This window comes from Telmatherina bonti (assembly GCF_933228915.1).
Source record: "Telmatherina bonti genome assembly, chromosome: 17".
NCBI lineage: Eukaryota > Metazoa > Chordata > Actinopteri > Atheriniformes > Telmatherinidae > Telmatherina > Telmatherina bonti.
Window position 1 is genome coordinate 12624830 of NC_136615.1, and position 12343 is coordinate 12637172.

The 12343-nt window shown below is 36.1% G+C and overlaps 2 protein-coding genes across 3 annotated transcripts; both read right to left on the reverse strand.

Annotated features, from left to right (window-relative positions):
* Positions 1–66: 66 nt before the first annotated feature.
* On the reverse strand, positions 67–6562 carry tor1 (torsin family 1). 2 transcript variants are annotated; one of them, XM_079256080.1, is made up of 5 exons: positions 6327–6562; positions 3674–3939; positions 3403–3578; positions 3114–3241; positions 67–3024 (listed from the first exon to the last, which is right to left on the reverse strand). In XM_079256080.1, exons 1-5 carry the CDS (start codon positions 6523–6525, stop codon positions 2780–2782), a joined length of 1014 nt encoding a protein of 337 aa, XP_079112206.1. In that variant the 5' UTR covers positions 6526–6562; the 3' UTR covers positions 67–2779. The 2 variants fall into 2 exon arrangements, with proteins under 2 accessions (XP_079112206.1, XP_079112207.1); XM_079256081.1 differs by lacking the exon at positions 6327–6562 and adding an exon at positions 5740–6010.
* A 2085-nt stretch (positions 6563–8647) lies between these two features.
* On the reverse strand, positions 8648–11755 carry LOC306768612 (torsin-1A-like; the record flags this gene model as incomplete). Its single annotated transcript, XM_079257020.1, has 5 exons — positions 8648–8892; positions 8974–9101; positions 9293–9468; positions 9538–9803; positions 11749–11755. The coding sequence occupies 5 exons, from the start codon at positions 11753–11755 to the stop codon at positions 8648–8650; spliced, it is 822 nt and encodes a 273-aa protein (XP_079113146.1).
* Between the last annotated feature and the right edge of the window lie 588 nt (positions 11756–12343).

Here is a 12343-nt window from a genome sequence, read left to right on the forward strand (position 1 = left end):
CTGCCCGATGGAGAACTCAGTGTGACTCATTGAGTTTAATTGTAGGTTTACTTTTATTCAGTGTCAGAAAAAACTTTTTTTGTTTTTACTTCACTTTTAAATTTAGCCTCCTAGTATTATTTAAATATAATACTAGGAGGCTGAAGAATGGTAAAATAAATACAAAGTGTTTTGATGCAAGGAACTTGTGAGATTGCATTAACTACATGAACATTACCAGCACAGAAGTTTGTTCTAACAAATATCAGGGCTAAACAAATACATAAAATCTGTTAAATATTTAGTTATTTAGTCTGCAAAAATGTTATTTATCATCAATTTAGAAAGCGCTTTAACACCAGCCACAGCTGAGCAACGCGCTGAACATCCAAGATGAGTAAATTAACAGCTGGTTATAATTCACTAACTAGATCTGGTAACCTGACATTCAAAAATATAAATTACTGAATTATTATTGCATGTTTTTGCAGAGTATGAATGTTTACCAAGAACACAAGACTACCTTTGAGCTACTGTGACTGATAATGTTGCCAAAGATTTTTTTTATTACATTTAAGCACATTTTGTAGAAGGCCTGTTGACATTTAGGTCAGCATGTTCCTGTGAGTGAAATTTAATTAGGGCACTTCTGAATTTTCAGTCTTTATTCCTCTTTATAACCATTAAAGATAAAAAATATTGCCCAGAAGAAATGTCAACTTGCTGTGGAAAATTCAGTGCATCAGTAACTTTTGTGCAGTACAACTTAACCACACTAACTGTAATGCAAGATGGAAAAAAGTGTTTAAAAGGAGGAAAGAATATTTTGCCCATTTATTCTTATTTATATGAAATGCAATGTTTATGATAACTTGGAAATCTGAATAACTATATTCGACAGCATTTTATTGTAATCCAATGGATTATGCTGTTAATTGGAAATTATAAGACTCTTGTTCACTTCAAGAAAAAAAAAAGTGAGGCTGGGTGCTGGAAGCATGTTTCCATAAATATGTTGCTACTTAGATCACAACATTTTGAGCAGCTGGAAGGAGAAAAAGTGGTGGACTGTTGCTTTCACCAGTCCGAAAGACGGCAGCGAGATTGAACAGGTTCCTGACCTGAGAACAAGCACAGGGCAAATCTATTTGAAGCTGTTAATTAATGATAAACCCATTTCAGACAGTAATGAGTCCCCAAGTACATGAACTAGGGCACCTACACACTGATGTGTTTTTTGATTAGCTTAAATAAGTAAAATCCTCTTTGAATTTTTAGTTTAGTTTTTTTTTTTTTTTTTTTTAATTCTTTTGGAGAAACAGGTTTCACATATAACTTTAAATATTTTGGATTTCTTGCATCATAACCTACTTTCACAACGAGTATGTACATTTCTGCTCTGTAACCCATCTTCACCTTCATGCTTTACTGAAGCTCAACACCGTCTGCAACGTTTGTTCTACGTTATGAAGTCACTGCTGCTTCATACATTACTTATTTCAGCGGCATATCTAAAGCTGCACTTTGCACAGATAAGTTTTGCAAGCTATTTGATAATTGCACAACCTCTATTTCAGCCCATGCTGTCATCATCTAATTTCTAAAAACATTTCTCAACTTTTTCATAAGTTAAAATTCAATGTTCTTTTACAATATTACAGTATTCTTTTTTTTTTTTATTTGTTTTGCTGGTGGTGTTTACAGCCAAGCTTGCTAGTCAACTCTTTGTCCACAATGATCAGTCACAGTCAGACGTAACTAAGAGAATTCATGCTGAATCTAATGTCTTTAAAGTGCTTTCAAAACCCAACAGCACACTGTCAGATGGTAAGAACAAAAAAAGAGCACTTCCTTCAGGAATTCTACAACAGGACTGTTTACGTCTTAATACTTCCACTCCTTTACACATACAATGGTTGTGTGCTTTAAAAGAAAAAATTTAGCTTACATGAAAAGAAAAACTACTTTAAAACAAACTGAACAATCAAATCAAGTATGATACAGTTTAAAAACGTTTCAATAGTTTTGGCATTTTTTGGGTTAAACAAGAAGACATACCACGTTAATGCACCTGCAGTGATACCGTAAAAAAGTATCAACATCCTTTTATCAAGATTATACCTTGATATTTCACAGGATAAACATATTCTGCATATGTTGCTTATTTATAAAACACATTTTAGTGTCAAAAGAACCAAATTAGATTTTAGCATTATAAAAAAAAACAGATCTTCCAGAGCTGATTTTGAGTTTTTGTATTAAAAAAAGTGATATTTCTATCGCTATCTCTGCTGCAATGACCTCATCCACAATGCCCAACTCAGACTGTTAACAGACTTGAATGTACAGCAGATGTACTGAGAAACAGAAAAAAAACGTATAAAATGAAATATTAAGGCAGGATATTCCAGTAGTCAAAACAGGCTGAAAAGAAATGCACAACAGTGAAATTCGCTGACAGACCTTTCGCCATTTAGACGTTCTAAGAAAAACAAATCTCTACTAAAAACCATTAATATAAAAGTAGACATCAAGCTCTTTAATCGCTTACAAAGGATTGCGTTTCAATTGCTTTAATTTTTTATTCAGCTGGCGCTGAGCTCTTTGTCATCCTCTTCATTCAGTGTAAGTGAGATGCAACACTGGAGAAGGTCTCCTGATATCATCTTAATCGCCACAAAAGGTCTGAGAGAAACACAGACCTCTTCAATCAGTTTGACTTCCAAAGTCACTTGGCTGTGAGTTTTCTCTTCAAAAAGTGCATGTAGTGACTGAACATCATGTCCGTCAGATGCTGACATTACGTGTAGTAGTCCAGTTTGCTCTCTATCGTCTTGCAGCCTTTGACAGAGAACACTCTCTCAGATTTGGGGAAATAGACTAAATCTCTGGCCACCTGGTCTGCCACATCCCGGTCTGGCTTGATGTTCCTGGCGTTCATCTCGGCCATGGTGCACTGGACAACATGCTGGTATTCCAGAGGAAGGAACGGGACGAAGAAGTCAACCAGATTCTTGTCGATCAAACTTGTGTGAAAAAACCCGCCTAAAGGAAGAATTAAATGAAGACTTTTAGTGGTAAAAAGTTCTTATTAAAACTATCAGTCATAACATAAATGTTGTGCTTCTACTTACTTTGATTGTTGTTAAAGACTGATAGTGAGAGGGACGTTTCCAGGTCTTTCAGCTCAATCTCTTCTCGATCTCGTCCTGCTCTCCAGAAATCTAAAGCTGTCTGTATAATGCTGTCCCCTCCAGCATTACTATGAGAAAGTTAACAGAAAAACAAATGACCAAAACAGTGTTAGAGATGCATGCACTATGCAATATCCAAGTTTAACATCACATCGTAGCTGGAACCAGAACCAGCAAATGGAAATCCATCATATCACCAGAACCACTTGAAATAGTCTGAGATTTTCACCTGAGGAAAACAAAGATCGACTTCCGATAAGAAACTCCATCCAGCTTATCATAGTAGTCCAGATATGGCTTAATACTGTCAATCAAGCCAGGGTGCATCTTGTCCATCTCATCGAAGATGAACATGGAGCGTTCACAGTTGGTAACATTGCCTTTGATCCACTGCTGTAACTGGGACTGAAGAAAACAGCAGTAAATTTAATGAATGAAGACGTGAGAAGAATTCATGTCACTATGTGTCATTTATAAGTAAAATAGAATATATTCCATACCTTGTATAGAGCATTTTGACTTGCATGAGGGAAATGAAGGGTGGAAGTGAACACGTGAATAAATTTGCTGTCCATTCCCTCCTTGTAAATGTTCTCAGCTATAAGCTGACTAACAAAGTTCTTTCCTGTGCCGGTCCATCCATGCAGAGAGAGCACCAGAGGCTTCTTTGGGTTGCTGTTTCTCATAAATCCATTCACAGCTTTTAAAATGATGCGTGATGCAATATGCTGTCCAAACAGTTTGTTTTCCAAGTCGTTCTTGAGACCTGGAGAGTTCAGAGGCAAGCCAGCAGGATTAGAGGCTGAAACACATGACTGAAATAACTTTCTCATGTTGGGGCAGTAAAAAAAAAAAAAAAAAAAAAAAAAAAACTTGCTTTAATTTACCTTCACTTTTTGTAGTGATCGCCTCATTTATTAATTGCTAAATGAACACACTGCATGACAAGTTCATCACTAATAATATTTTGTAGCTGTGCTCAACAGCTACCAAGTACTATATAGCACTGCTTAAGTATACCAAAACCTGGGCAGTAGCCACTAAATAATAATACTTATCAGGCTCTGAAGAAAGTAGAAACATTATAAAGGTTTCATTATTCAAGTGTATTAAAAAAATCTCAGGCTCGGGTAAAAGCTTGCAAACATCATTCCAGGTCTGTATAGGTAAATATCAACACGTCTACTATAGGTATGAATGGACAAATGCATGCAAAAATAAACTGGGAATCCTCTACCAGGCCGGGAACTAAACACCGATGGCAAATGTTGTGGTCAGTTGATGAGATATTGGGGTTTGAGATGTGAGCAAGATCAATAGCATCTTTCACAAATAAACCATCACTGGTGAGAATATGGAGATGGCTGAGACGGTGAGGATCAGCAGATAAATAAACAAACAGCTCTTCTTCGTGGACAACACGTCCCATCCGGTTCCATGTCGCTTCAAAGCCTACAGTGCGTAGTTTCCCACAAACTCAAGTTTGTTGACAGAAAGAAAACTTTAGGAAGTCATTCAAACTTTCCACCATAACAATGCAACCGTGTGACATGTGTATACCTTCCCTTTCACAGTTAAGTTTAATTAGTACTGCTGAACATCTGTTCTTTGTAGTGTCTTTTATCAAAAAATTTACAATTTTTAATAATACAGATACAGATGTTAAGTCTATAAGTTACAAAAGTTACTAAGATAATAGTTGGGGTGGCTTTCCACTAAAAAAAAACGCTGTGATAAATGCCTGAAGAGGTCATTCATTTTATTTAGCAGACTAGGAGTTAAATGTGGTGAACAAAGTGAAATATTTAGGACATATAATCAGAAATGATTTATGTGATGATGATGAGGATGTCGACCGGCAGAGCTGTAAACTGTATGCACAAGGAAATATTCTGGCTTGCAAGTTTAATGTATGTACAGATGATGTGAAAATAGTCCTTTTTAGAGCATATTGTACTCCATTTTATGCTGCTCATTTATGGTGCAAAACTAGCAAAGCCAAAATGAAAAAGCTTCAGGTGGCATTTCATGATGCCTTGAGAAAATTTGTTACTTCCAAGATGGACGAGTGCAAGTCAGATGCTTGTCTCAAATAAGGTTCCTACCTTTCATGCTGTGCTGAAGAACTTTCATATATGGATTTATGTGTCGATTAAGAGAGTCAACAAATGCAATTGTAATGGTTATGACTGAGGCAAAATTAAGTTACACAAGGTATTTCTCCTGTTTTAGGAAGCACTGGAATGAATATCGGTCTTTACGGATGATTTTATAATTATGTGTGTGCATATATATGTGTCTAAACATGTGTTTTTTCTTTTCTTCTTTTTTTAGATTAATTGCTGATATGGACCGATGTGTCTGAAATAAAGTAAGTATTTGTATTTATTTGATATCTATTGAATGTTAAACGTAAATTTAGGAATTTTATCAGGTTTCGGTTTACTCGTTTTAAAATAGACACCCAATCAGTTGCAGGATCATGTTCGCTCTACGTTGCATAAAATCACGTTCGGCTAAATTTAACATCTCTTCTGTTACGTTAAATTGGGGTGTATAAGCTCACCTGTTGCATTGAAGGCAATCCATTTCGGATCGCAGCTCTCGCGTAAATAATTGTAGATAGTTCGCCCCAGAGTCGCACCGAGACCCACGGCCACAGTCGTTGTGACCGGATCAAACGCGTTCACCAGCACATTAGCCGTCAGCAAAACGTGTAACGATATGTATAAATGTTTCACTTTCATCGTCAAAACCGATTTTTTTTACGTGGATCGTTTACATGTGGCTAAACAACTGCAACACAACGGCAAAACCGCGCTAAGGCTGCCAACTAGCTTCTTGCTGACAACAAAACACTTCCGTATACGTCATGAACACGTGACAAGTCCTGGTCAACATACAGGCAGGATGACGGAGTTATACAAATATAATAAAATATAACTATTATAGGTAACTTTTCTCCCGGTTGAGAAGTTTTGAAGTTTGTGCAGCTACTTTACCATTTAATTACCTCACCAGCTTAAAAAAATATTGTTGCTCCTAATTGCAATTTTTCACCTGTTTATCATTAAATAACTCCGGAGAGTTTTTCCATCCGCTGATGCAAAACAGCGACACTCGAAGTGACTCCCGTTTATCAGGTGATATTACCCGTTTTGTTGAAAGAAATCCACTCCGGTCGGCAGCACTCGTGGAAGTAGTAGAAAAGGTTCTGGTAGCTAGCTAGAAATCCAGTGAGAGCCGCAGCCATCCCAACAGCTATGGTGGTACTAATGGGTTCAATTCCCAGCGTCGTGCCGGAGCAGACCAACATCAACAACAGCAGCACGTTTTGTTTTCTTGGCTTCATTTTCTTTAGCAAAGTTAAAGAGAACAGAGGCAAACTACATCAGATAGTAACAGTTTGTTTCTCAAAAACCTGCGGTCACCACGTTAGAAACATTTAGCACAGGAAGTCTTGGTTGTCATGGAGATGACGTCAGGGTCCAAAGGTGGTTCTTCTTCCTGCATTTTTTTCCACAACTTTATTTCTTGTATTGACATTTTACAAAGAAAAAACATAAATTAAAAGAATAACAAATAATGAACCATCGAACCAGCCTGACGGTAGAGGTAATGCGGTCTGTCCATTCAATTTCAACAGTCAGTGTCTTTGTGAGTCAAAATATGTGCAGTTCTTTCAGTGCTTGAAGGGTCTTTATTGCTTTTTGGTTTTATACATTTTGTAATGAGTTGATACATAATTTCAGTTCTGCAAGAAAGACATGAAAATAAGGTTTGTAGCCGTTCCATTTGCATTTTTGTACGTGGTATTTTCCAATTATTATTAGCAGTTGAATAATGTAGATCATATCTTTTGATAATTCCTTCATTGTTACATACAGTACAGCATCAAAAAACATTTAACTGAATTGTTATAATTGTTATATCTTGCATTGTTATAAATAAATATGTCTGAAACATCAAGTCTGAGCACGGCCATGAAACCATTAAACTATTGGTCAGGCAGCTACATCATGTGAAGGATGCAGGATGCAACACGGATAGTATGGGAACAACTATGGCTCCTGACAATAATTGAACTCTCAACTTCTCACCAAAGTTGATAAAGATCAACTCATTAATGCCAACTGTAGTACCTGGTGTCAGTGGTGTCTTTGTCTTCCAAGAAGATAAGACAAAAATAATTCAGAAACACTAAGAATTACATGACCATTTAAGATGTTGACTTGGTCTGTGAAAGTCTGCTATGTCAACCTAATGGGATGTAGTGGAAAAACGCCTTTGGTCCATGAAGACCCCACCTGGCAATTTACATTATCTGCTGGGTTTTTTTTTTTTTTAATCTCTGGCATTGAGAAATCCTTGCCTACTAGATATTGCTGGATACCTTACTCTATGATCAAGATTGGTTTTCGGATATCTCATGAGTCTTATGAGGCAAAATTTAAACATATTTTCCTTCTCTGGTGTCCCTGCATGTTTTCCACCTTGCTCGGTTAGATGTTTGCTTTGTCAAGAATCAGAGTTGGTCCTGCCTCAGAATAGCTTATGATGGAAAGAAGAAGGCACACAGACATGTCTTCTGATGCAGCTTTAGACTCTTTAACTATTGAGAGATTTTAGCTTCCTTTAAAAACGAGAAGAAAATACATGCAAAATTAAAAGTCAGTTGTCTGACAAGTGTGTATACACCTCTCAACAGTTTTTAGGTATAAAGAGTAGATTTTGCCTGTGGTGTGGACGTTATATGCTTGACTCTGTTGTCACCACTGAGAGTATGTTTGGAGATGTTTTCTTGTATTTTAATATATTTGTCCTGTGCATATTCCGTCTGTGGTTACAGAGTTGTAGAAAGGGACAGGTCAACCTGTAATTGTTTAGAGGTAATTTCTACCATCACACACTGAACCCACTCGCCCTCATTTCACTTCAAGTAAAAATATTTTTTTGGGAGTCAGTAGTAAACTGCTTTATGTGGTTAAATGTGATTATACTTCTACTCCTTCAATGAACAAATATACTAGTTTTGTTCTTTGGGATATGTCTTTATTGGGGAAAAATTAATCTGAGAACTCCCTATTTAAAATAAAGATATTAGTGCATCAAAACAAAACACAATTAATTAAAATAAACATTTCAAAGATCTCTCAAATGAAAAATTGATACATTAGGTGTTTTTTAGACACACATTCTCATTATTTTATTTGTTAAAAACATTTTTATTGTGCCATATGAACAACATTAGATTTGAACATAATAGAATATTTTTTAATTCAATTCTTCATCTTTCGGTTTATGTGAGATGCAACACTGGAGAAGGCTTTCTGATATATTCTTAATCACCACTAAATATCTTTTAGAGAAACCTCCAGAGACCTCTTCATTCAGTCTTAAAGTCATTTGGCTGCAATGTTTCTCTTTAAAAAGTACATTTAGTGACTAAACATCATATCTACAGGATGCTTACATTACATATAGAAGTGCAGTTTGTTTTCTACTTTTTTGCAGCCGCTTACAGAGAAGATTCTTTCAAATTTAGGGAAATACTCAAAATCTTTGGCCATCTTGTTTGCCACATCATGGTCCAGCTCAAGGTGCCTCACTTTCATCTCAGTCATGATACACTGGATTACATGCTTGAACTCCAGAGGCAGAAAAGGAATGAAGAAGTCAATCAGATGGTTGTCGATCAATCCAGATTTCAAAAAGCCACCTCGGAAGAGAAAAATACACACTTCCAATTGTAAAAGGTTCCTATTTAAAATATGTGAAAACACAAATAGGTTCTACCTACTTTTGTTGTTGTTAAAGACTGATAGTGAGAGGGCTGTTTCCAGGTCTTTCAGCTCGATCTCTTCTCTGTCTTGTCCTGCTCTCCAGAAATCTAATGCTGTTTCTGAAATTCTGGTACCTCCAGCATTGCTTATGACAAAGAGTAATTACAGACAATATTTTAAAATTTGCCAACTACAGAAAACAAATGACCAGCACTGTGTTAGAAAAACATGGTTTCGAACATTTCATAAATATTCAGGAGATCAGTGGCTGGAACCAGTCGCTATTTGCAACCTAATGCTGAACACCAACCAACTGAAATACTCTGAGATTTTCACCTGAGAAAAATGAAGATCGAATTCCGATAAGAAACTCCATCCAGCTTATCATAGTAGTCCAGATATGGCTTAATACTGTCAATCAAGCCAGGGTGCATCTTGTCCATCTCATCGAAGATGAACATGGAGCGTTCACAGTTGGTAACATTGCCTTTGATCCACTGCTGTAACTGGGACTGAAGAAAACAGCAGCAAATTTAATGAATGAGAGCTGATGTCACCATGTTTCATTTGATATTCCATACCTTGTATAGAGCATTTTGACTTGCATGAGGGAAATGAAGGGTGGAAGTGAACACGTGAATAAATTTGCTGTCCATTCCCTTCTTGTAAATGTTCTCAGCTATAAGCTGACTAACAAAGTTCTTTCCTGTGCCGGTCCATCCATGCAGAGAGAGCACCAGAGGCTTCTTTGGGTTGCTGTTGCTCATAAATCTATTCACAACTTTTAAAATGATGTCTGATGCAATATGCTGTCCAAACAGTTTGTTTTCCAAGTCGTTCTTGAGACCTGAAAAGTTCAAAGGAAATTACTGGATAACAGGCTGCAAAGCATTTAGAGAAGGCAAGTTTATTTGTTCAGGACAATTGAACAAAAGGATGGCTTAAAGTGTTTTACAGAAAGAAAATAAAATGCATATTTTAAAATGAAACACAAAAGAGAAAGGAAATAGTGTTTCAGCTGATCTGAAACTAAACTCAAAGATCTTTCTTTGTCGCCGTAAATCTTGCCTGAACTTTCTTAATGATCCTTTTATAGGAGATGACACATCAAACACTTTGTTGCTCAAAGTCAAATAGAAAACAGTGTGTCATGTCTAAAAACCTTTTTATTGGTCCCTTAGTTATAGACAAAAATAAAATAATGAGCTGTTAGTGTGATTGCTGAACATTATAAATGGGACTGGCAAGAAAAAAGTTAGATTTGTAAGTAAATATTTAACACAGTTCTGATGAATACTTAAGTTACTAAGCAGGTGGAGACAGAAAAATAAGATGGTAAATAAATAAAGCTCAATTTGTGTGGGATTTAGAGCACATCATCACACGTAAACAGCACTATTGAGCTTCTCACAGCCTCAGATTAAAAGATTCTTGTCTGTACTATTTTGTTAGATCTCAGTGCTGCATTCGACACCACTATTCACAGCGTTCTGTTACAGAAGCTTAACGACGTCATTGGGATTAAAGAAACTGAATTACTGTGGTTAAAGTCATATTTATCTGATAGATTAAAGTTTGTTAATGTAAATTATAAGTTTTCCTTACACACGTTATGGAGGTTTCTGTCCTTGGACAGGACCAGTACTTTTTTTTTTTAATGTAGGCTACATGCTTCCTTTATTAGACAGCATGGCATACATTTCCATTGTTATGTGAATGATACTCAGATATACTAATCCATGAAGCCTGTCCTGATAAAACCAGTCTGTCAGATTACAAAGATGTCTCAAAGACAAAGAGCTGGATGACTCTGTCTATTATTCTTGATGAAATAAGCTTTGCTTTTAATACAATGGTTAGAAACCCAGAGCTATTTTTGACCACAATTTGGCCATTGGTTAACACATAAAACAGATTTGAATATGTTCTTCTTTTACCTAACATTTTTAAAATAACATCATAGAGGAATACAAAAAAACAAGTTAATGTTTTTGTTCCTCCCAGTTTGGACTATTGCACTTCCTTATTTGTCTTAAATCCTGTGTTGTGCAAAACCTCCAGCCTGGGCAGAAGGGGACCAAGAAAAAGGCCTAGACCAGCTCATATATGATCATACATAACAAAAAGCTTTGTGCAACTTTTTAAAACTACAAAAACCATGCAATGAGATTGTAAGAATCTGTAAGATTAAATATGCTAAATACTTTAAAAATGTAATTTATTAATAAAACTCTTCTCCAGCAGTGATGCATACAGAGAGCAGCAGCATTTATTATATTTAGTTTGATGGAGAAAGAAAACAGAACAGAGATGAAAAACAACGGATCAGATGAAAACTGTTTCTGGACAAAGGAAAAAGTATCTGCTGCCTGCTTTTCTTTTCTTGACATGTCGTCTCAACCAGGTTCAACTAAAGATTGAACAGAATATTTTTATTTTTATTTTTAACACTAATTCAGTCAAGTTGAGGATTACTGGATTGTCTGATAAGGAAACAAACATCTGCATCAGAGTTAACATATGGTAAAAAAATGACAAATAAAAGTTTTTTCTGTCTGACAAATGTTTAAACTAGATTGGTCTGACAGCTTGCATCTATTGGAACTGAGAGAGAAGATATTGGTTAAGCATTCATCCATGTTAAAGGACAGTGCCTTCACCACTGCTCCAACCCCACTGACAGTGATGGTCCCATTGAGCTCCTAAAGCGACAGACTGCTGCACCAAAGTGTGATTTTGTCGTGGAGTATGTAACAAGCTTAGTCACATTAAAATAAGGTGTGTATACTCACCTGTCATATTGAAAGCAATCCATTTCTCATCACAGCTCTCAGGAAAAAAACTGTAGTATTTTTCCTTCATTTTTTCAAAGAAATCCTCAAATGGATTAAACGTGTCCACCAGCACACAAGCTGCCAGAAAAACCTGAAGCGACACCAATATATGTACCGCTTTCATTGCTGAAACAGTAACTTGTTATATGAATCGGTTTCATGAGACAAAACAATTCCAACACCACAAAAAACTAATCTAACCTGAAAAACTAGTTTTGTATCCTCCTACCTTCAGCTGTTCGTGATCTTTGTGTTCACTCATCAGTAATCAAACTGTAAATAGTTTCTCAAGGGATTTTGCTCTGTGCTTCCAAATGAAACCTTTTGTATTTCTCATATGCTTTACTTTCTTCCTCTGCAAGAAGTTTACAGGTCAGAGAGGAAGGTTGCAGCTTTTCAGGTTGGGAAGACTATGCAGAAAACGATCCATGGTTAGCTGGACTAAACTCTAATTACTCAAAAGTAAGGCGTGATTAGAAATATTTTCTATGTTTAAGATCCTTACAGATTAGAATAGCATACTTTTCCTCATTATTACTCTAAGAGTATTCAG

Excerpts from the sequence above, each read along its gene's own strand:
- tor1 (XM_079256080.1), bottom strand. The coding sequence starts at position 6,525 with ATGAAGCCAAGAAAACAAAACGTGCTGCTGTTGTTGATGTTGGTCTGC. Across the intron at positions 3,579-3,673 it reads GTCAAAATGCTCTATACAAG|TCCCAGTTACAGCAGTGGAT; the intron begins GTATGGAATATA and ends TGTTTTCTTCAG. Across the intron at positions 3,242-3,402 it reads TCGATCTTTGTTTTCCTCAG|TAATGCTGGAGGGGACAGCA; the intron begins GTGAAAATCTCA and ends ACTTTCTCATAG.